This window comes from Geospiza fortis, unplaced genomic scaffold (assembly GCF_000277835.1).
Source record: "Geospiza fortis unplaced genomic scaffold, GeoFor_1.0 scaffold88, whole genome shotgun sequence".
NCBI classification, from domain to species: Eukaryota; Metazoa; Chordata; class Aves; order Passeriformes; family Thraupidae; genus Geospiza; species Geospiza fortis.
The window spans coordinates 1,830,710-1,856,274 of NW_005054434.1; the positions used below are offsets into that span (position 1 = coordinate 1,830,710).

The following is a 25,565-nucleotide window of genomic DNA, read 5'->3' on the forward strand; positions in this document are numbered from 1 at the left end:
AATTTAAAATTATATTGTATCTATTTTAACTAAGTTAGGTTGTTAAAACTTTATTCCTATTATATAGGAATATATGGCAGCTGTTCACATGAATATGTTTTGCTGTGTGCCCCTTGGCCATTCCACTAAGTAGTCACAGTGGTGAGGAACTGAAGATCCCCTGTGGCTAAGGGCAAGTTAGATAAAGGGGATGAGGAGCCAAGCAAATGTTAGTATCCTTGCCATGAGGAATTGAATGCAACATGCTGATCAAAACCTCCTGATGTCTCGATCTCTAATGACAGTGTTTTCTTTTCACTGTGTATTTTGCAGTGGTTTGCTCTGGCTTTGCCCATAGCCGGAGAGCTCACACAGCTGCAGCCTCCTTGGTGAAGAGTGAGAGAAACCACCTGAGCAGTGATGGTTTCCAAAGTCATGTAATGCTTTGAAGGCTCAGAGAATGTCTTGAGTTGTGCTGTGAAAGTGGCAGTCATGCCTTGTGGCCTTAATTAGTCTGTTGTGAGCCTGGAGTGTACATCAGGGTGTAATTAGAGTGGTAAATGGAGGGATTGTCTCTGTGAGGGGCTTGGATCCTTGGCTTTTGGGAACTTGGGCAGGTGGAAGGTGAGTGTTACACCTTGGTATCAAGTAGAAGCATCAGGGTATAATTAGAGTGGTAAATGGAAGGATTGTCTCTGTGAGGGACTTGGATCCTTGGCTTTTGGGAATTTGAGCAGGTGGAAGGTGAGAGTGTTACACCTTGGTATCAAGTAGAATCATGGCATGTATTCAGTTGACTTTCACACCTGATCCTGTTCCTTGATTTGCTGAAAACCCTTTGCAATCACTTTCCAGCTTCACAGCTGATGTGTTGGTACAGCTGTAGAAGGGTATAATTAGAGTGGTAAATGGAAGGATTGTCTCTGTGAGGGACTTGGATCCTTGGCTTTTGGGAATTTGAGCAGGTGGAAGGTGAGAGTGTTACACCTTGGTATCAAGTAGAATCATGGCATGTATTCAGTTGACTTTCACACCTGATCCTGTTCCTTGATTTGCTGAAAACCCTTTGCAATCACTTTCCAGCTTCACAGCTGATGTGTTGGTACAGCTGTAGAAGGGTATAAAAGCTTGTTTGGTTGTTCCACTTGCTTACTCAAGAGCTAATGGCTAATTCAGCATTTTTAGAAAAAGCAAAGTACAGCTAGCAGACCGATTTTATTGAGCTAATTTTATTGACTAAAAATAAATGACAGCCTGAAATACCAGTCCAGTAAGTGTTCTGAACAAATATTCTTTGATGTAAGATTATTAGTGGAGCAGTCATCCTAGTGGTAGTGATAAAGAAATTGCTCTGCTCTTCTTTACACATTTTTTACATTAGGTATTCATGCATCTTAAACAGGCTGGAACTCCATATCATATTTTCTGAACTTCTTTCATTGAAATAGCTTTGGATAGTTCAGTGCTTCCCACAGGTCATCTCTTAGCAACTGCAGTCCCCTGTGCCTAATTAGATTTCTCCCTTTGCAAGACAGTTTAGGAAGAATTTCATTTTTCTTATGAAATTCCTAGGATTCTTGCCACAAAAGAGGTACTGAGAAGAGCAGTAGGTTTCTGGTACCTTTCTAGACAACTAGAATCAGGGGGACTGGCTGTTGTGGAGCTTGTTTTGTTTGAAGATTGAGATGTAGTGTTGTCTTATTTCAGCCTGGGTTTAGAAGTGGGCATATTTAATCATAATGGAGGTGAAATCACTTGGAGTAAAAGAATCCAGAGAGCCCTAAATTATAAGGATTGTGATTTTTAAGTAAGTTCAAGGTTTGTGTATAACATTAAGTTCTTTTATTTATCCTAGCTGGTACAAATGCTAACTAACTGAAAGCTTCACATTGCCTTGTTTGTAGGAAAGCACGTTACATGAAGTATTTTTGTGTGAGATGAACCTGAGAACTCAACTTTGATCTCCAGCACGATATGTAGTTGCACTGTAAACACTTTTGTTTTGGTGTTTGTTGGTATAATATCAAGTCTTTTGAACTGTATTTGACATTACCATAGAGCTTTGGAAAATAATGTGCAAGTTTTTACCTATACATCTTAAGAGAAAACATCTAAATTGTATTTAGAATTATCTGCCCAAAATACCCTATTGCAATCTATTAATTTAGCTCTTCATCGGGGACCTGTTGCAGGGCAAAACTCTAAATTTATTGTTTTGCAGTTAAAAGATTGTAATTTCACTTCAGAACCAACCTTGCTTGATTAAATCTGCCTTAAGTGACACAGGTGAAAATTCTTCTGAGAGAAGTTAATGAACAGAAGTTTTTGTGTATCTATCCTTTCTTGCAAATAGAAACCAGTAGGTAAGAGTATAGGATCCTTTTTGTAAAGTGAATTCAGATGATGTATATTCATTTTTTCGTATTTTTTAAAGGAAAAGCTTTGTAAAGGAAGTACTTGGCACAAGAGTCAGTGAATGTATCTATTCCTGTTTTAACTGCAAAGTATCTTTTATTCTTTGGTGAGTTGCTAGGTCTGTGGATGATGCTAAAAAGAAATTTTCCTGAAATCCCAGCTTCTATGGATACTGTGTTTCTGTATCATACCATTCTTTTTTCTTCTTCTCTTAGACTCATGCTTTGCTGTAGTATTGATTATTTTTAAGATTATTTTTAGCCCTGTTTTCCCATTGTGCAGCCAGAGAAACTGGGCAGGAGCCTAAGCTGACATAGATTGAGCTGTGTTTCTTGACTCTTTGGTCAGAAGCCTTGCATTCATGGACTTTCTTTCTTGCCCTTGCTGTTACCAGTGTGTTTAGCAAAAAACAACTTTTATGCCAACAAAATCCAAACAGGTTGTTGCTTAAAGGAAAACAAAAACTGTCCCAAGCCTCAGGCTGTCTCCTTGTCTCTGTTTCCTCTTCCCTGTTCTCAGGGCTGCATTTCCCCAGGTTGGTTTGCAGACAGCAAAGGGAGGAACAAGCAAAATCTCTGGTGGGGTTTTTAGGGATCAACAGTTGGTTAGAGTGTGGTGCTGGTAACACCAAAGTTGTGGATTCCATCCCCAGACTGGCCATTCCATGAAGAGTTGGACTTGATCCTTGTGGATCACTTCCAATTCAGAGTATCCTCTGATCTGTGATCTAGAAATAAAGCTCAGCAGTCAGTAGGAGTCATGTGTTGTCTTTTGCTGCACTTACAGAGCTCAGGGAATAAAAGCCATTCTGTTAACAGTATTGTAATGTGAGCCTGTGTTGGGTTCTGTAGAAGCATATACATCTTCCTGGCATTGCCTCTGCTCTTCTTTTTTCTTGGCATTTTGAACCTCTTTAAAAGATAGACATGCTCAATTTATTTAAGATTAATAATATAATTGTCCTTCTCACTTCCTGATGTCTGCCAGTGAGGATTTCAATGATAGGTGTTAATGCAGGAGGCAGAAATAAATCTTGAATGAGCTGCATAATTCAATTTTGCTGTCCAATCTGGAAAACTGTCTGGGGAAAGTATTGTAGATGCTGAACTGGCTGTAATATTGCTGTTACCTTCAGCCAAAATTAACCTTCCAAAATTAGATTAACTTAGAAGTCAAATCCTTTGTTTAGTTTTTAGTTTGTATTTTCACTTGAGTTCCTTTGGAGGTGATGATTTCTAGGGTTTTTTTTAATAGGGCTCCAAATTTAGCTGTGTCACGTTTCCCCTTTAAAAGTAACATTATGCTGAGATGGCTCCAGGAATCTGGTTCTTAAGGAAAAGGTGAAATAATGGAAATGGCACCTTTTTCTTGAACTTGGATTGATTCTTGTTATTTAAGTGTCTTATTAGTATTTAAATTAATACCTTGGTGGAAGCCAGCAATAGAAATGTCTGAGAAAGAAAAAACCCTCAAAATATTTGTCAACAGATTTGAGCAAACAGAATGTTTGAATCTGCCTCAGACATTGAGGTTTTCCTTGAAGTCATGAGGACAGAAACATTTTACTGTGATTTTAGATTATTCATCACCTTAATATTCAGTATAAACTGCATTAGTGCTCCCCACAAGTCTTTGTTTCACTGCCCCATTCCTAAATGTATTTAACTGAGAAAACCTGTGCTAGTTCATCACAGACTTGATGTCTGTATTGCAAAAATCCTATCAAGTGGGGTTAGAATTACCATTTCTGTTTGATTTTTTCCCTGACTGACACTAGTCACAAAGCTACTGTATAGATGTTTGTTCAAAGTGATTACTAAAAGGAAATTATTAGACACAGGCATCAGCTTCCAACATCCCAAATGCCAAAGCTTTCTAAAGGAGCTTTATGCAGCTGCTCACCAGCCTGGCTCTTACAGAATGAATGTGTGCCTGTGACATTGTGGTGGTAATTACTGTTCTTAGCAGAATTTAGGTAAGATGGACTTCAGAACATATTCAGAATACAGCTTGATACTTACTGGAAAATAAAAGGAAACTCTTCTCTTTTTTCACAGATATGAATGCACACCAGTAGCACTGCTGGTGCAAAAGCAAGCCACTGCAAATGTTGGTGTTTGATATCCTAGAGAGGATTGTTTCATACCCATAGTCTGAGCTACAGAATGCAATATCTTGGAGTGATGGCTTTAATTTCCCACTAGAGGAATAGGGATGCAGTGGGATCAGGGAAAGAAAGAGCACAGATGCATCCACAAAGACAAGAGGAGAGCGTGTGTGGCCGGGCCTCATTGTGAATATCAGTTACATGAAATCCATGTCATAGATAATTTTCTAATTTAGGTATGGTCAGTCTGCACCAGGTGCCTTTCATATCCTCTAGTAACCTGCAAAATTTAAAACCAAAAATAACTGCTTTTCAGCAACAGCACTGAAGTCTGGCTGGCAGACAGACTTTGCATTTAGCCATCTGAGGGCAAGTTCATATGTCAGGTTCCCATTTGTCACCACATCATTAGGGCTGCCCAAGGCACGTGGCTTTTCTGGTTTTGAAGCATCAACCCTCAAAGAGGAGTTGCAAAAGTTCTCAGCAGCAAAGCATTTAACCTTTTTTTTGGGTGGTTCTGTTGCTTGTGTGAGACCCTGTTGGGTTCAAAAAATAAATAAATAAAATTAATTTTACTTCTTGGGTGCAGTCACTAGATACAAAGAAGCAGAGCTTTGCATGGGTCAGCTGTTGATCCCATACCAATAAAATGTTACTTTGATTAAATACTGTAGACCTTCAGCTAGCCCACAACAATGCAAGACATTATTCTTGTAATCAAAACACACGATAAAGATGGTCATTTAGAAGGAACAATAGCCTGAGGTTATTTTCTGGATAAGTTAATTTTAAGCTCTGGGTTGACAGGCTACTGAATGCAAAAGGAATGGAAAGTGTGGTCTCGTTTTCTCAAGCTCTGGGCCTCATTCAAAATCAGGTCTGAAGCCTTGCTCTGCAGAGCTTACTAGAGGTAACTTGGCATAATATATATATTTCTTTAGAAGAATTTTGGTGTTTCTTTCTTTAGGTGTATAGCTTCAGGTCCCTACCTCAAAAATTATCTTTTGTGATCAAATATTTGTCTCCATTGCAACCAATTAATTCAATAGGATTTGCAATTTAAAGGCCTTTTTATTTTTCCCTTTTCCTTTTTAGATATTTCAGAGTATCAGAAAATAAGGAGGTATGTTTATCATGATTTAGTGAGTTTGGAAGGTGGGGCAGCATATAGTTTGAGCTCCAGTTTAGCTGCATATCCTAATGTGTTTTGCTGTCAGGATGAACTAAATTTCCCAACATACTCCTGCAAACCAAGTTTTCAAGTTGTGTGCCTTCATCACAATCTCCATTAATGGCTCTGCACCTGCAGATGTGGGCAGATGAATAAAAGGAGTGGTCAGCCAAGGACACTGGGTTGAATCTGGTACTACCCCTTTCCAAAGCAAGAGTATCAGTCATCCTCCAGCATGGGATTTCACCAGAGGAAGCAGAGGGAGATGCGTGTCGTGTTGTTTGGTAGGTGTTTGCCCAGCAGATGACACACTGTCACACACCCTGCTGGCCCTGGGATGCATGCTACATTCAGTCCTGTTGTTCCTTCTCAATAAATTTTGACAGGACTTGTTCTGATTTGTGCTCTTCCTTCACTAGGCAGGTCTGTTTTGATCCTTTCCAGGATGGTCATTCACTTTCCAAAGAAGACTCACACCAATGGACCACCTGTAAATCATAGCCCTTGCTGCCTTTTTTTTTTGCTTCCCTGCCAGCCTACAATTCAGTTTTCATTAGAGCTGTCTAAAGCCAATAAATGTAAGCTTTTACCATGCAGACATTGTAAGAAGTCCTGTGGATTTTAAACAGATTATAGGCAGAATAAGATTGCAATTTGGGATGTAGACTGACTTGAGAAGTTGATTCAATTGATGTGGCATAATAGTAATTCAGCAGAATGTGCTCATGCCATTAGACTTGCACAGAAAAATGTTCCAAACAGCTATAATGAATAGTTAGGGTTTTGAAAACCTGAGAGAGCAGTTTCACCTGGAATCATAACTGGTATATCTCAGAATGCTTGCACATTAAGAAAATTCAAAAAGGTATATGAATTTGAGTAAATTTCAGTACCACCTTGGGTAAAATTAAATTTTAGTGTCACTCAAGCACTTCTGGAGATGTAGAGGTAAAATCTGCTTCACCTGTACAACTCTGGAGGAAACTAACTCTGATTCAAGGAATCTACATCATGCTGTGCATGAAAAACATAGAGAGACTTTCCCAAGAGGCTAAAAATCTAAGTCCCAGTATTTTTAAGTGCAATTTAGCTGCTTAAAGAAGCTTGATTCTTACCTGCTTAGTTCTAAAGTCATTTAGGTACCTCTAAACATGCCCAAAGGGGTGGTGTATGGAGGGTGCCTATGGAATTCACCCCAATGCAGCTCAAAACTCCTAACTTTCTGAGCTGAGGGAAAAACATGAGAACCCAAAAAGGGAAGGAAAGCCATTGCCTAAACAAAGACCAGATAACCCACAAACAAATACCCCATGGCAAAAAAAAGCTGGAAGCTGCCTGAGAGTGCCAGTTTTAAAAGCACCCACGATAACAACCTCTCCACACACACAAAGTTCTCATTTTGGTATTCTTATGATACAGTAACAATACTGGGGGCACAGATAGATATGGAATACAATAACATTATGGATTACCCCAGGACATTCCACCCCTTATCCCATATTGTCTGATTAATGCCCAAATTAATAAATTTCAACTGTAAACATATCTACACATATATCTACACATATCTACATATAACTGTATACAAATTACAATTTCAGTGGTCACAGTGGTCACTGACCATCCCCCCAGATATGGACACAGTTCATTTGGTCCATGACTGATATGAATGGACAAGTCCATGGTAATTAAAATATGCAGTGGCAGTGACATTCAGCAACCAGTGGTACATTCCAACCTTACAGGCTGTTCTCACCCACAGTCAGATCCCCCTGAGGTGCACAACGTTTCCCCAGCCCTCTGCTTAACCCACCAAGTGTAACCAGGTCCTTGAGCAAAAACAATCCCATAGATAGGCTTGCTCAAGGCAGACTGAATCCAAACAGTCTTTCCTGACATAATTTCATATGCACAACAGGGACTTCATGTCTGTCTGCTGTACAGGGGTTTGGATTGGGCAGGGCCAGCTCAGTTAGTGGAATCTCTGGTGTTAACTAAGTGCTGATGCAATTCCCTCCAGTTAAAGCCCCTTCTAAGTCCTCCCCCCTTAGATATAAAATGAACTAGTTTATGAAAAATATGTCCCAAAGAGTTGTTTCTTGGCCTTGATTCCTAAGAAGAACCAAGAGAGGCTAGAGGCTTTGGAATGTGTTTTTCTGCCTATTAGGGTAGGGAAGAATACTGGGAAAACCACCTGTGAATGCAATAATAGGCTACAAAGCTACCAATAAATGTGTAAAAGTACAGAGAATATGTAAAAGAAAAAAGGCAAAAAATTAGCCAGCATCAATGTGACTATTGCAGTGGTGATTTGCCATTTTCAGACATGTGGGTCTGTCTTCATTCTCCTAAAAAGTGCGTACACAAATTGTCTACAACTTGAGCAAGGTCTCTGGCACCAGGGACAGTCACATCTGCAGGCAGTTGTCAAATTTTGCTCCTCAAGGAACCCTTGCAGAGCTCTGGCAGTGTCTAATTTTGCAGGGTTTTTTGTAAGGAGAGCCCAGCCATCTGGGTCTTTCAGCAGAAGATGATGGGCCAGGTGATCCCATCATAATTACCAACATTTTCTCTCCAAGTTTTTCCACAGAAATAAGATCCTTCAGGCACTAGGTAGTCTCCCAAGCAGTAAGTCTTTTCCCCATTGCTCTGAAATCACAACTGCACAGAATGATCTGAGGATATGTGCAGGAGATGAATGTGTTCAGATCCACAGGTGACATTAGGTACTTTCTAAGGGGCCTGAAATATCACTTGTGATATTGAATTTCACATGCTGTTCTGCTCACCTGCTCTACTCAAATCTGCTTTATAATATCTTGCAATATATGTCAAGGCGTTGGGGAAAAGAATTGAAGCTTCATGTTTTCTTTGTTAGAAAAAAAGAAAAAGCCCACAAAAGAGCCAAAATGTTTCTGAGCAAGTTATATCTGGTGAGTGGAGAATTGATCTGAATCTGGACTTGGTGGAGGTGAAGGTATTAGTTGTAATCTGGTAAGGTCCCCCATAATTTTGGATTGCTGTCCTCCAAAGCAATGTTGCCTCATATTCTATAATCTTGCTATCTGCAAATTCATTCCCTGCTTGCTCAAATTTAATAAATCCAGAAATGGACTTGAAACTATGTGGAGGCTCCCTTTGCATGCCTTGTCTTTTAAACAGATCCTTGTTTTTGTGATCACAGATTGGAAGCAAATCACCTGCCTGTCTGCTTGCTTTGGGGCAGAGTCTTTCTTGGGAAGAGCTTACTCTGCAAATACCTAATTACAACATAATGTGTTTTTTTAGGCTGAGGGAATGTGCTTCTGTCTGTCTGGCTTTGGGGGTTTTTTGTATCCTATAGAAAGAGCTGTGATACCTGTGTATGCTTTGCTCTATGGATAATTCAAATCAAGATCTGGTTTAAAGCCTGCAACACTTAACACTAGTCAACAGAATAATGATGTGATTGGTGCAGGGAGGAACTAGCATGTATATTAAAGGGAGAGAGGAGCCTGTTAGAAATTAGATGAGCAAGTCCTGCCTCTGTCACCAGTGATCTTCTATGACCTTGTGGTAAAGCTTAGGCTGTCCAATTGACATTAGGTCTTGAAAGGGTGGTATTATTTCACAGAAAAGGAGCTGTTGTCTAAAAAAGTCCCCAAAGCCTTGTAAGATTTATCTTATTAAACTTTCTAGTGCTTTCAGCTCTGGCCTATATTAGCAGGTGGTAATTCTAATGCCAGTTTTAAAAGTATCTTCTAAAGTATTTTAAGCACTGACTTTTTTTTAGGAAATTGCTAGAAATAGAAGTATGAAAGCAAAAGCTCGAAGTGTTTTTACTTTCTGGAAGTACCAGAGTTGATGAGTTTTTAAACACGCCAAATTTTAATGAAAAAATCCAATTCTTGCTAAGCTCTGCTATTGGTCTCTGAGGCTATCACTGTTAGCAGTGGATTAGGAGAACAATGTCACTGAACTGAATTCCTCTTTAATATGCCACAATTGAAAGGATGATAAGAAGACTTTCACATTTCAGAAAGCTTTTTGATTGTAGTACCTTTAATAACTTTAAATTAAGTTATGGCTTTACCATAAAATGTATAAAATTATGAAGTCCCCACATCACAAAGTAGTGCAGAAATGATTAGAATAACTTTGTTGTGCTGATGAATTGAGCACAAGATGAGCACTGGCCTATTGCTAAAAAGGTGAACCCTATTAAAATGAGTTTTAATAAGCTTTTTAAATGCTTTCCATTTTGCTATTCACATAATTAAAAGGGAGGGAAAACTACTCAGACTAGATAAAGAAAGAAAAGCCTTTGGGCCTCATACCACTTTCTCCAGTTTAGTTTCATTTGCAGAGTTAAAATTTGCAGGTGCAGCTGTCATAAATTTTAAGTTAGAGGGCTTGAAGGTTGTATTGCCTTCAGAGAGGGCAAGCACCACTGCTTTTCCTGTTTTGGGTGAGTTTTTAACCTGCCTTTCTGTGGTATGTTCAGGGTCTCCAGGACGAAGGAGGAATTGAGAATCTGACTTCATGTTCTTAGAAGGCTAATTTATTATTTTATTATGTTGATATGATATGATATATGATATGACATGATATAGAATGCTATACTAAAACTATACTAAAGGATAGAGAAAGGTTACAGACAGAAGGTTACCAAGAATGATAATGAAAACTTGTGACTGCTTCCAGAGTCCTGACACAGCTTGACCCTGATTGGTCATTAAGTAAAACCAATTCACATGAAACCAACCAAACAACCACCTGTTGGATAAACAGTCTCCAAACCACATTCCAAAGCAGCAAACACAGGAGAAGCAATGAGATAATTGTTGTTTTCCTTTTTCTCTGAGGCATCTCAGCTTCCCAGGAGAAGAAATCCTGGCGAAGGGATTCGGCAATTTCAGAAAATATGACAGTGACAGCTTTCTATCTTTGTTTTGTACATGCAGAGTATTTCTGTTCTCTGAGCTGGTGTTCCTGAGAGTGTGTGTTTAGCCAGAACAAGCAACATGATGGATGTATGAGTTGCCCATTTTACATCTCTGTTACAGTGCCAGGGTCTTGTGCCCTCACACCAAGCTGTTTACAAATGTATCATTAGGATATTTTCCAGCATAGCAGGTCAAATGCTATTAGTGAAATGAAACTCCAAAGTGCATTTGGAAGAACACTGATTACCGGACTAAATAATCCAGAACAAATGGCCAGAATCTAACAAACAAAAATGAGTAATAAAACCAAGCGTGTTGGAATATTTTGGCAGTTAACTAGTTTTTTCTTTCCTAGATAATCATACAAACCTAGAAGCTATTAAACAGTGATTTGCATGCCAGGGACAATGTTGCCATCAGAAGGAAATCACATCATTAATATGTATAAAATTTGGACCTCTGAAGGTATCCTGAGCTTGCCAGTCTCTGCTAAGAAATTTTTTTCAAGGACATATCAAAAGAGTTCTGTAAATAGACAAAAATTTTATCTGCTGCTGGAAATGGATTTTAATACAAAAGATATGGAAACAGCTCTCCTCCTGTCCACTGAGAGCTGGAGAGAAGATCCTTTCATCCAGCTTTGCTCCTACTCCAGCTGCTTGCAGTGGCCTCCTGGGCTGAACAAAGTCCCTGCTGACTCTCTTCTGGATCTCTAAGGAACTTTTCCTAATTTCTGGCACTTGGTGTTGATGTGCTCCTGCCCCTCTCCCAGCTTGCTGTGACTCTCATCCTCTCCTTGTCCCATCTGAGTTTGGGAAGCATCTTTCCGTACATTGCAAGGATCACTCTTTTTCTCCTGTCACTTTTTCCACTTTGCTGTCCGCTGCAGCCAACAGGACAGAGCAGCCTTCCCCTGTAGTGCCCTGCCACAACTCTCATCAATGCTTGTGATGTGAGCACTTGTGCCATCAGTCACTGTTTCCCCACTCCAGGGGAACACTCCCAGCCAGCATCTTTGGGCAGAGCAGCCTGTGTTTCAATGAAGCAACAGCTTCTTTGTGTCAAGGGCACAGCAGCTCTGGGCTGTATTAACATACCAGCATTGCAAACAGGGTAAATGCAGATCTGGGTTTTATAAGATGGCTAATTTGTTCAGAGGTGGTTGTTGAAGAGCACATAATGTCAAGCCATATGGCAGGAAACCTTCATACAAAATTAATTCCATCATTATCTGTTCATGTCTGCTTGTTGCATTTTCCCAAGGATCTTTTTTGTGTTCAAAGAATCTGTGATAGTCACTCAACTCTGGAGCACAGATGTGGAAAAGAGGTGTACCTGCTGTTCCTTGTGTGTCACCTAAGTGTATGCTCAGAGCAGAGGGATTTTTTACTTTGCCATTAGAGCTATCATGCCAAAGCAATGAGTAATGGCTTTAAAGAAAAGGCATGACAGTCAATTATCTGGCCATACATACCAAGGTGAATGCAGTAGGTCTTGTGATGTGTCCAGTGAGATATTTTGGTACCTTTGAGCCTTTGGTGGTCATAAACTAGAATTACTGCAGTAACTTTTCAGCACAGTGCTAAAACACTAACAGAATGCTATGTTTTACATTTCATTTTCTACCATATTCATCCTGCAGGAATTACTGTTTTGGGACTTTTTGTAAAGAACCCTCCTTTGAGAACTAATTATGAAAAATGTTTCTCTCTTTCTCACTTTAAATTACCTCTTAGTCTATTGCAGTTCATCTTGAAGGCATTTTTGTAATCAGTCTTTTTCATGAACATTAATACAACCTGTGGCAGGTCTGAATGAAATAGAAAGTTTCACTGTTTCTGCCAGGAGAGTAGTTTTTGTCTCAGCTGCTTTTTTTTTGTTTGCTATTTTTTGTTTGTTCTTCTTCTTTCTTTAATACTGAAACAAGTGGTTTCTTAAAACGATAGCAGATTGTTACAGTTTGAAGGAATTATTCTTGAGAAATGAACGAATAATTAGGACAGTTTTCTGAACAATCCACTTCCATGACCCCAAAGCTCTGCATTCAAATAACTAAATGTTGTGTTCTTCAGAGGAGAATGTGCTTCTCTGGCTTGCAAATATATTTCCTATGGAATCCAAGACCAGTGAATGATGTGAAAGTTCTCTCTTTCTGTGGTCAGTTTGTAGTACAGAAAAGGAGTTTATCCCTGTGCTCCAGATGAGATGTCCCTTGCAGGGGTTTAGGTGACACTGGATGCATTTGTAATATCTATCTGATCAAACCTTTTGCCTAGTGTTTGTTCAAAAGTTATAAATTCAAGTTATTAAGTCACACATACCTGGAAAGTTGCATCCAAATGAATCCACATATAATGGAAGCATTTTCAGGTTTGTGAAAACCAGCTGTGTTAATGTACATCCCCCAGTTTCTCTAGGTACAAATGTGACTGCAATTTACACAGTGGTTGGTGAATATTGACTTATGGGAAGGAAAGGAGGAAAGGAAGTGTATCCCATGTGCTTCTCATTAGTAAGGCCAAAAAAAAAAAACCCCAAAAAAACAAAAAAGAAAGAAAGAAAAAAACCAAAAACAATAAAAACCCCACCCCCCCCCAAAAAAAAAAAAACCCCAAACAAACAAACCAAAACAGAAAGGAAATTTTGAGGGCAGCTCAATGAAAAGATGCTGGTAGGTTCTGACATAATATGGAATTCATGCAAATCTTTCTGCAGATAGCCATCATCAAAACAAACCCAGTCGGTGCAAGGATTGTGGAAGCTTTATGAAGGAAAGATTTTTAAAGTCCTTTTGTGTATTATGTGGGGAATATCCTGCAGCATGGATCTGAGGTTTGCACCTGCTGTGTTTGCTAATGCTAGGCAATCATATTAGCATGTCATGATTCTATGACTGCAGAACAGACTAGGAAGCATCATGCAACCACAGAATAAGAGTTGCCAAGCTGGGCATAAGAAGGAAGTGGAAAATACTTCTTTTCTGCTTTTCCTCAGCTTAATACAGACATTTCAGTAGACTGTTTTATAAATGTTGATGGTTATTGAAAGGACTGTTCACATCCCATGGAAATATTTTTAGGGTTTTTTGCTGTTCATTTAATTTTTCAAAGTGTCTGTAATAAATTTGATCAAGTAACCCTTTTGACATTTTATATTTCATTCCACAGAAATACCTCAGGAGCTTTTTCTCTGCAATGCTGAAATCTCCATCATCTCCACTGAACATTGACAAAGTGGGGCTAACTTTGTCAAAATACACCATCTGTGAATTCTCACCCTTCTTCAGGAAAGGCGTTTTTGACTACAGCAGCCACGGGACCAGCTGAGTTTTGGGCCAGGATCCTTATGCTGGAGGAGTATAGCTGGAGTGGTGCCTTCACTTTTGTGCAAGAAGAATAAGGGAAAGAAAAAAACCTGTGTCTCCTCCATACCTGGAAACATCCAAACAGCCCCAGCTGGAGACAGCCAGGCCCCCACGCTAACCCGTGTCCTTTACCAGCTCCCAGGGCAGTGCCTGCATTCTCCTGGCATGGGCTGTACAGACATTCTTGTGTAAGTTGCTCTGTTAATAGTGTACAAAGACTCTGACTCTGGTAATGAGTTTGGATCCCCTTCTTGGCAGCAGTGCTTCCTTCCTATTTTCTCAGATAATTTGTTCAAGAGCATCTCGTGTTTACCATGGCAGTGTGTCATGTTGACAGAGGGTTTCCCAGTGGCCTTTTGGTTTCTGTCCAAGCTGTTCCTTAAAGAACAGCTCCTCTTTTGTTTCTTTATAGCATAGTGTCATGTTTAAGGTAATGATCATGCTCCACTGTTGTTTCATTTTCTTTCCCTTCTAGATACACTGAGTATTGACTGTATAATTGTATAGTTTTTCTCAGAAGAATTAAAGGGCCTGGGTAACTTGAATGCTTACAAAAATATATGCAGCAGGAAGAATATAATTTGAACCCTGTCAGAGTCCTCCACACTTAGTTGTTTGGAGGCTGAACAAATCACTCACCATTAATAATGAAGCAAAGGAAGCAATAGTTACCAAATAACATCTTTTCAGATTTCGTAATCATTCAGACTGGAAATGAAAATTCTGCACTATACAGAGCTCTAGCTATGCATAAAGCTGATGCAAAGTGCTATATATTGTTTTATAAATAGCTTCTTCACAATAATTGTAAAACCTGAGGTTTATTTGCATCAGTTAAAATTTACAGGATTTAAATAATAGTACTTTAAAATGACTCAGGATTTATTCAGACTTGCACATATATATACAGGTAGAACTAATTTTATATTGCTGCAGATTCAAAACTATGTATACACTGTGACTGGAATTATGTGTATATGTTAATGTATAATTGGTTGTATAAAAATCAGAACTGAATTACTTCCAGTTATTAAAATGCATAATGAAAGGTAAGTTTTGTGTGCCATTTGTCCAGAGTGTGAAGCATTTTTTCTGAGTTGACACTGACCACTGGTAGGTTGTGGTAATCAAACTATTTCATGTCATTGAAAATTGTTATTAAAACCTAAAGTAGCAACACTGGTGGCATTTTTATTTCATGACCTAAATTATAGGAACAGCAGCATTTCACATTTAATATGATATATCCATGGTCCTGAGGGAACTGGCCAAGGCAGTGTCTAAGGCACTATTCATCATGTTTAAGAAGTGATGGCACTCTGGGGAAGCTCCCTCTGACTGGAGAAGGGGAAACATAACCCTCATTTTTAAAAAGGGAAAAGAGGAGGACCCAAGGAACCACAGGCCAGTCAGTCTTCCCTCAGTGCCTGGCAAGATTATGGAGCAGGTCCTTTTGGGAACTGTGCTAAGGCTCATGGTAAATAACGTGGTAATTGGAGACTGCCAGTGTGCCTTCACTAAAGATAAATCATGCCTGATGAATTTGCTGGCCTGCAGGAATAGTGGGAATGGCCTTCAGCTGGTTTTGTTAGATATTGGGAAAAAATCCTTGGCTATGGGGTGGTGAGGCACAAGTTGCACAGAGAAGCTGTGGGCAGCCCCTTCACTGGAGGTGTTCATGGCCAGGCTGGATGGGGCTGTGAGAAACCTGATGAGAAACACCAGGGAGGTGTCACTGCCTGTGACTTCTAAGGTCCTTCCCAAACCAGGCCCTTCTATGATTCTGTGCTGATGTATAAATATAACTGGGTTCCATTACTAAGCACAACCTGCCACAATAAGCATCTTTAATTAAGATTTTAAAAGAAAAAAAAAAGATGGATGATGTAAATTTTGAGAGTATTTTTATAATTTTAATTCATTTCAGGGAAAACAAAAGTTAGGGTAACATTTCTAGGCCCTATTACTAGCAGGGTAGGATTTATTGCCTTTGAATGTGTCTGACTTTATCTGATTCTAACTGACTTAAGTATCTTAATACCTTTGATTGGGAAGTTAAGCATTCTGATCAAACCTGTTGATTCCCAAACTTTTTTTTTCACTGGGTCCTGGACATTCCTGGACTCCTTCATGCACTGGAGCATTACCTGCCTGTGCTTGGTCACTGACAGGGACCTGATCTCATGATCCCTGCTCTGCCCAGTGCCTTTATTACACCTCTCCAGGCTCTCCAGGGCCCTCTGTGCACATCTCATCCTCCTGACCACAAGGCTGTGTCTTCCTTTCCTTCTTCCCTCTGCCATTTGGCTTTGCTTGTGCTTCCCAGATCAGAAGGTGGAAGTTGGGTCCTTGCTGGGTTCCTGTGGTGAGCTGAGTCGCTGGAGTTTGGTGTTGCAGCAGTCAGTGGAAGACTGGTAAGTGCATGTGGTTGTCTTGCTCTGATGCCCATATGAGTGCTTCAGAGGCGGAAATTAGGGATGATCAATAAATGACTCTGAATCTCACTTCAAAGCCAGTGACTGTTCTGTTTCTCCTTCTCCCTTGGCCTGTTCCCCTTCCTACCTCATTGCAATGAGGTATGATAAAGAGTTAATGCCTCAGAGTCTTCAGAAGAATGATTTTGTGTAACTGTAGAGCATTATTTCCTGAGTGCCACTTCTGTGAAAGGACCTAGCAGGCCAGAAAAGGGTAAACTGCTTTATCTGCTGCACTGATAAACCCATTTCCTGCAGTTGTCTTTCCTGAAAAAGTACCAGTGTGCCAAGCAGAACTCCATTGCACCACATGGTGAATGCTGGTTATGAAAAGGCAAAAGCAGACAGGACTCCTACAGGTATTTTGTGTCACTTTGGATTTGGAGAACCTATTTAAGAAAAACTCAATGTGATAAAGAGTTAAGTCAAGTGAAAAATTTGAATATTAATTTTTTTCACTTGAATTTAAAGGAAGACTTGTACTGGCTTCCTGCCAACAGTACAAATTGATTCAGGACCAGATGCTCCAATGGTGTAACCTTGCCATAAGATGGTTAATTTATGTTGTCTAGTTTACCTGACCTGCAGTGTTAGATGTGTACATTGCAAATAACAAAGGTCTATTAATCACTCTATTTACAATGTCATCAAGTTAAAAGCTACAGAGTTGTGAATGTAAGCATGAGATTAGGACCCCAACCCCCAGCTACCATTTTTTCCCACCTTCTTACCTATCTTTCACTGGTGTCCAGAGTTTAATCAATGATGGGAAGCTCAGGCTAAGCTAGGAGGCATCTTTGAATAATTACACCAGTAAAAAATATGATGGCAGTTTATAACCTACAGTCTTTGAACTCAGACTTCAAGAGAAGTTTCCAGTAGAAGCTGAAATGCATAGAGCTAGCCATTTTACAGATGTTCCAATTGCATTTCTCTGAAAATATCCTCAAGCTCTAAAATTGTCCATTAATTTTATTTTCAACATACTGACACTTTCAACAACATTGTGAAAGTTATTTTCAGGCCTGATATGGGTGGTGGCTTTTTTTCCAAGTGCCTAAGTAATTGAGAAATGTCCTTAAGTAAAACCTAACTTATGTATCAGTCCTACATATATATTTCAGGCAAAGTGCGTGTTTAAGTGCTTTACTATAATGGGGCTATCACAATTATCCATGCAACTGAAATCGTGTCTCCATTAAAGTCACCAAACAGCTTGGCTCCTATCCTTGCTGAGCCTACAGCAGTTTTTCATCAATAGGATTGCACCAAAAAAGGCTAAAAAAGCACACTGGAGATGGTGCTTGGCTCTTTTTTTTTCCTTTTTCTTTCTGCATAACATGATTAAATGCAAAAAAGCTTTGAGGAAAGCCTTGTTGTTTGTCTTGACCCTGCTCTCCTTTAACTGGAAGTGCTTTTCCTCTGAATATGCTGCTGCTCATAGGGCTCATAGCCCTCAAAGCCCAACTGATAAATGACTGCTGGCAATCTCCTTGCTCCTGTGGGTGGGAATAAGAAATAGGTTTGCATTAGACTGTGATAAAGCTTGAAATTTTATACGCTCCCAGCTCATCAAAACCCCCAAAATTGGAAAAAATAAATTATTTTTAACTTACAAGTTTCTTATGTCTGTCCATGGGTTTATTTTCTCTGTGTTGCATTAGATTCTAGGGGGAAAAAAAAAGATAAGCTAAAGAGCAAAAACTTTCAGGCTTCCATCCTCATAATGGGAAATAGGAGATATTCCTTTGCAGGACAGGCTTCATGAGCAATTAAGGTCTGTGCAGTTGTACAGGCCCTGAACCAGTTAAAAGCTTAAAGTCTGATAAAGGTGTATTTTCTTGACAAAGCTGTAAAGTGAATTTTTTAAATATACTCAGTCCTGCCACTTTTTAAAATTATTGTTTTATTATTTTAAGAGAGTGCTTTGTTATTATTGGTGGCAGACCAGAATGCTGCTGTCGATGTACTTTTTTATTCCTAATACAATGAAAACAAAGTCGATTAGGAACAAAAATATCATAAAATATAATCAATTAAAGTTGGAAAAGGCCTGTAGGATCATCAAGTCCACCCATTACCCCAGCAATGTGTCACCAATAAACCATGTCACCAATAAACCGTGTCCCCAAGTGCCACATCCACACATTATTTGAACATTTCAAAGGCTGGTTATTCCACCATTTCTCTGGACATCCTGCCCCAATGCCAATTACCCATTCACCAAAGAAATATTTCTTAATATCTAATCTAGACCTCCCCTGTTGCAACATGAGAAAGAAAGAGATTGGGAAAGTGAACAGTGACCTGAAAATGAATTTTGTGGGAAGCAGGTAAACTTCCTTATGCCACCTGTTTAGTGCAGTGAAATCCATACAAGAGCTCATCCAAACTGGCTGGAAATACCTGATCACAAACGATACTGTTCTTCTGTCTTTTTGAGACTGAGTTTTAGAAGGAATGTGTTGGGAAGCCATGTTGAGGGTGAACATTAATGTTTGACAAAATGGAGGCAAGATTTTGGACCAGAAGCTTTAGTCTCATGTCTGCGACGTGTAACAAGTCTTAGAAGCAAAAATGCAAGTGGCAGCATGGGAAACACTGTATCTTTTTTCTTCTTTACAACTTCATTTTCTTTATAAATACTGGCAATTTTCTCTGAAGTTCTGCTGACTTTGGAGCATGCAGCACAGCTTTTGCTCTCACACAGAGTTTTGGCAGTACTTTGGTGGTTGTTTTTTGAAACTGGTCTCAGAAAAAGAAATAGGTCTTAAGAAAAAAGTTTACAGACTCTTTCAAAAAAGTCCTTCTCAGTTTCTTGTGCTAGCTTCTTCTATCTTCTCATGACAGTTTTATCTGGGTGGCTTGTTCTTATTCTTTGTAAGTTTTCAATTACTTCCTCTCTGTAGTCTTATTTTACAGATGGTTTATAAGAATGTGCTGGGAGGAGTTGAAGAGAAAGCAAATCCTTTATTATATGACAAATGGCAGTTATCATCTTCTGATAACTTGTTCTGATCTCCTGTTTTCCTGTTTCCTTAAAGGCATGGATCAGAGATCATCAACCTAAACCACATTTTAGTTGTGTTCTGCAAAAATTGCTGTCCTTATTTTTGATATTGGGAATTACAACTGAAATCAGAATCTCAAAAATGAGCAGGTGAAAATTGTTAATGGTGGTGGTGTTGTTCTCCCTGGGAAATCAGTGTGTTTTCAGGACTTCTGCATCATGGTTGGGTTTTTTTCCCAAATGTGAATACCTTGGAGATGTATGGGTTGCAAATTACTCCTTTCCATGGTGCAGAGTAGCATGCTGATAATAGGAGCAAAATGAATCTACTGATAATGAGAGCTTCAGGAATTGTTCTATGGAAACTAATGATGTGTGTATCAAATCACCTGTTTTTCTCATTGAGTTCAACAAGAGACAAGGCAATGCTCTACTGCTGAAAAAACAAGCCATGGCACATTTTCATCCATAACCACCTGCAATTCTCATTATTTTAGTAGCTGAGCAACAGGAGAAGAGTGCTGGACAATGCAGAGGCACCAGAGCCCACTGAAAGATTAGCATAAGAGAATGTGAACAATTAAATCCATATCCCAGTCTGTCCTGTGTTCAGATCTGTCCAGTTCTGAGCTTGGCAGTGTTCATTAATGCAGTGTGGATGAGAGAACGTGCCAGTTCAGGGAGGCAAGTGCTTCCAGGAGGGCTCCAGCACAGAAAGGTTGCTGAGCAATGTGTAAAATCAGAACCTTGGACGAGCTTCCAAGCTGCCTGAGCCTATTGATTCTGGCACCTGCTTGCATAAGCAGGTGCTCAGGTTTATGTGCTCAGATGAAGTTACCTCTTAACATCTTAATTATATGCCAGACTCTGGCTGTATCTATTGTGTGAGTAGTTCTCAGTGTTGGTAGGAAAGACAATGGAGAATGGAAGAATACATTCTTATTACAATACAAAAAAAGTTGCAAGAAAATAAAAACAACCCCAGACCAAACAAACAAAACAAAACCAAGTGATTGTTCGAAAAACAAAGGTATCACAAACTTCTTAATCTGTGGTAATTTAACATTTGCATAACATTATTTTCTGAATGGACGCAGAATTGCTCAAATTTGTCAAGTCTATCAGCAAATTGAGAGCATTTCTCAGCATAGCTTATTTCATATGCAAGAGGATTTCACTACCCCTGTTCTTTTGTAGTGGTGGAACAGGGTTTTAGAGCACTGGGACTCTGCTGGGTGTATTGGCAACTTGTGTTTCATTCTGTGTGAATCAAATCAAGGGTGGAATTTAAAATTCATACTGAGTAATCTGGCCTTTAAAAGCACGATGAGATTTTACAAGGCAAATTTTGGCCTGTTAATTAGCACTCATGTGGGATCCTGCACACTGCAGGACAAAAGCCACATAATCATCTTCACTATACCATTTTGAAGAACTTTGACAATTATTATACCTTTTGAATTACCTTTGACAAGGCTGCTAAATAGATTGCCTTGATGATACTCTGGAAAATCAGTGACAGCAGGACTTTGTTGGGTTAAGTGATTTATTATCCAGGCATGAAGGCTTGGGCTGTGGCTATTAAGGCTGCACAGAGCTCTCTGCTAGGTATTTCTTGGTAAGTATCTGTCCTGGTTTAAAGGACCAGGTGTCTGCCAGGGAAGGTGGGAAGCTCCCTTGGAATGGAAAATGTGATCCCCTTCCCTCCAAGTTATTCTAACTTTGAAATTATGGGGCTTTCAGGCAAAGATATGTGAAAAGGAATAGGAAGCTACCCTCCAACAGTATCTCTCTCTGGGAAGGTGCTGTTGTGGTTTAACTGGAGAGATAAGTAAATAGGAGCAAATAGGAAAGTAAGTAAAGAAGAAAGAGAAAAGAAGTAAGTAAAGAAAGTAAGTAAACAGGAGCTCACTCACTTCCCACCCCTTGTGTGATGGTGGAGAGAATTGAGGAAAAAAAAGTGAAAATTGTGGCTTGAAACAGGACAGAAATGGAAGAGGTAGTAGTAATGAAAAAGTAATTTGAATATAGAAATCAAGTTATGTACAGTGCAGTTGCTCGCTGCTCGCTGAGTGCTGCCTAGTGAATTCCCAAGCAGTGGCTCCCAAGCGGCTTTCCCCCAGTTTTATGCTGGACCATGTGATCTGGAATGTCTTTTTGACCAGCTGGGGTCAGCTGTCCCAGCACTTGTGCCCCTCCCAGCCTCTTCCATGGTGGTGTGGTTTGAGAAGCAGAGAAGTCCTTGCCTTAGTGCAAGCACTGCTTCACATCAGCTCATCTGTGTGTTATCAACATTTTCTCATCCTAAATCCAAAGCACAGCACTGTACCAGCCTGTAGGAAGAAAAGTAGCTCTACCCCAGCTAAAACCAGGACAAGATACATTGAACCTAAAATAACTGATTTGTTTTATGAACCTTTGATTTGTCTGTACTTTGGCCAATATTCACCATTCAAGTAGATGCTTTTCTTCCCTTGGCAGGTGCCCATTCAAAATGCAAGAAATTAGTGGTGGCAGGATGGTAGAGGCAAAAGGGGACCAAGAAAGGTGATGGAGCCACTTGGTCACCCCAACAGCCAAGTCTTAACACCCCTTCCCCAGGTTATCCTGCTTGGTGAAACTCAGGACTCACTGCTAACTTCCCACAGGTCATGGTGCAGGAGCTGCTCTGTGGTTTCTCTGCAGGTTGCAATGCTGTTGCTTTCCTCTGGTTCCTTTGTTCAAGCCCTTTTTAAATTAATTCACTTTTCAGTTGCATTTGTGTTGCTTATTAAATGCATGTGTAATTTTGATCCCTTTTCATTGCCTTGAGCAATTTTACTGTTCCCTCACATATTGCAGAGATGTGCACTATGTGGGTAAAAAAAAGGAAGCTGAAGTACCCATTTTTTTTTGTATTTCCTCTCTCTTCCACCAGCTTTATGATGTGAACCCCCTGTTTTTGCCTTCACACAGAAACACACCTTCAAGGACAATTTTATACTGGTTGGTCTCCAGGTAACTTGAAGTTGTGATTCCCTTATGATTAAACCTAAGCTTGTAACTGAAACTGAACTCTCATCCCTTTTCAAATTAACCCCTTGGTGCAAAACCTCAAGGGTTTTCCAACTCCATCAAATGGAAGCCACTGAAGCTGGGAACTTATTGACACACCAAGGGGTTAAATCTGCAGCTAATGCTGTGGATTTTGTTGATTTACTAAACCCATTACAAAAATGTCCAAGAACTGATGTTGTTAGGTGTGGCCTCCTTTCTCTTCATGGAAAAAAGCAAGGCACAACTTCCCAAGGATATTTCTGGGATTCACATTTTCTGAACCTCAGAGAAAGAAAAAACAGTTCTTAGCTCATTTACTGCTCCTGTGTTTTGGAGCAAGTGGAATGCATTGAGGAAGATTGTTTACCTGAAGGGAATTGGTAATTGGATTCTGGTGTGTTTTGATTCATTGACCAATTGAATCCATGTGTGTGTGTGTTGGCTGACAGCCCTGAGATTCTGGGCAGTTGGGTGCTTGTGCAGATTCAGTTTAGATGTAGTGTAATATAGTATAGAATTATATAGTATAATAAAGTAATTAATTAGCTTTCTGATATCCACAGAATCAGATGCATCATTTCACCCCCTTGTCACGGTTGCCCTATTTACCATAGTTAGGTCTCCTAGTCACACTTGAGAGAAAACCAAACAAATTCACAGCTCTAAAAAGGAAAAAACAATAAAGGGCCTGTGAGTGGGAACCAGCAGAATTGTATGCCATGTTAACAGGCCATAGGCCAAATCCAGCTGCTAATTATAAAAAAATCTCCTCCAGGTCTCTAAGCTCAGTGCAGCTGCAGGGCGATGGTGCTGGTGGCACCAGAGGGGCCTGGAGGGGACTGGGCAGACTGGAAGGGACCTGGCAGACTGGTCTGGAGAGGGCTGGGCAGACTGGAGTGGCCTGGGCAGACCGGAGGGGACTGGGCAGACTGGTCTGGAGTGCCTGGCTGCAGGAGGGCTCTGGGGTTTAGCCAGGCTCCCCTGCACATCCCCTGGCAGCCAGTCTGGCCATGTGATGTGCACATGGGACCAGCTCAGGTGCAGGGCTGGGTAAGGGCACATCCCTGTTCCAGAGGCCATGCCAGGACACAAGAGCACTGAAAGGCTCCAAGGCATCCCCCTGCCCACGTTCCCAGCGTGGGAGCTGTTGGACAGATGGTTTGCATGTTTGGGAAAGCAAAGCCAGGATTTCTGCAGCCACGTGGGGTGCCCCAGAGAGCCCCTCCTTGCCAGCCATTAGCTCAGGTAACACAAACAAGGCCAGGAAAAGCAGGAAAACAAACTTCCCTTCTGACTCTGTTGCCAAATGCTCCTTCCCTGCATGGCATGGAAAGAAGAGTCCTGGCCAGATGGTGAGCAGGGCCCCAAGGGTGCAGGCAGCCCTGGGACAAGCGCTGCCCACCTCTCCTCCCAGCTCTGCACTGGCATTTTCCTCTTTTCCTGCACTGCTCCAATACGGACTGGGAACACAGCATCATTTTCTGCCTACACACATCACACATTAATTTGAAAAGCAAACTCTGGATGTGATTTAGCACAAGGAGATGGAAAGTGGAGAGAATGTGGCAGTGAGCTTGGATTTGCAGAGGATGGTAAATCTTTGGGCATCCAGGTTTTTGGAGGACTCAAAAAAGATCTATATGTGTTGTCTCTTGCTCAGTGAAACATAGATTACAAGTAATTCTAGGGTCTGTAAGGCTGGTGACTGGCTGTCTTACCTTATGTTATTTTCCTCTTACTTTTGCCTGGTTTTGCTTCTACAGAAATGCCTTGACAAGACTTTGCAGCAATTTTCCCAACAGATATGATAGTCCATCTCTGGAGGCTTCAGAAGATATTTGCTCAAAGAGGCAGCATTCACTGTGCCACCCATTCTGTTAAAGTATGAAATTAGGATATCAGTTATTGCATCTTACTACACAAATTACCATTTATATAATTGTAAGTCTGTCTCTACTGAGCAACCATTTTTATGGTGATGATTTTAGTATTTACATAAAAATTGCAGTACACAAGGTAAATTGTGTATTCTAACCTACCATTTTTGACAAGAATTTACACATGCACAATAACTTATTTTTTCTTCTTAAGCAACAGTAATCATAAGTAATGTGCAGAAACATTCATAACCACAGCCTTGCATGAAAGCTCCATTTTTCCCTCAGTAACCTGCTGTAATTACAGTGTACATCAATTCTGCCACAGGTAGATACACCAGATTTTGTTTTCCCTTTATCCTCATACAATTTTAATGACTATCCCTGCTTGCAATACAGCATTGTAAATTAAAAAATTAAAAATTTAGAAGAAGTTTGTTTCCCTGACAACAGTGACAGCAACATTTAATACCCCTCTGTGTGATTTGTAGATAAATATATACAGTTGCTGATACTAGTGAGATAACGTGCCTGGGGCTAATTGTGCCATTACAAATATTTGAAGCCTGAGCTTGATAATGTAGGTCACGGGACTTAAATATGTATGAACTGAACTAATTTGACTTTCTTGCTGCTTGCCAGCATATTGACAGAACCTTTGGAGCTGCAAAGCAGCTGAACTGTGCTGGGCACAGATGATCACATATTGATCAGGCGTTGTGGGGCTTTGTGTTTATCTGGATTTGTGGTGGCAACTCAAAGGAAGAGGCTCGCATGGATCATGGGGCTTGTGCAGCAGATCCTGCTCTCTTCCTTCAGGCCCATGGCTGTCTTCTCCTGGGATTTGGTTGTGGGACACCCCAGTTTGGCACATGAGGTGTGTAACAGAGCTTTGCCTAAGTAAGACCTGCATGAAGATGGCAGCCTTGGTTCTGACTGACCATCTCCAGGACTGGTCCTGAGAGGAGCTGTGTGTGTCTGGCTCTTGCTCAGAGCCATGAACAGGAGTGCCTCGTGGTTGTGGCTGCAGGCTGGGGCTCCGCAGAGCTCACACAAACTCATGGTGTGGTCACCCCATGATGGTGAGGCTGCTCTAGATGTAGGCAGGGACAGGGTCTCCTCAGAGTAGCTGACAAGGCCCTTCTGGGCTTTTTGCATTCCACATTACTGATTTATTAAGACAGAAGAGATGAGGGAAAACACCAAG

At 40.3% G+C, this 25,565-nt stretch overlaps 1 protein-coding gene across 1 annotated transcript in view; it reads left to right on the forward strand.

Moving 5' to 3' along the window:
- Positions 1 to 15,138, forward strand: part of KIF16B (kinesin family member 16B) — a 128,879-nt gene extending 113,741 nt beyond the window's left edge. The window contains exon 27 of the mRNA XM_031061958.1: positions 13,765 to 15,138. Within this exon, the coding sequence (XP_030917818.1) occupies positions 13,765 to 13,923 (159 nt within the window). The 3' untranslated portion in view covers positions 13,924 to 15,138. The remainder of the gene's footprint in view (positions 1 to 13,764) is intronic.
- The last annotated feature ends 10,427 nt before the right edge of the window (positions 15,139 to 25,565 follow it).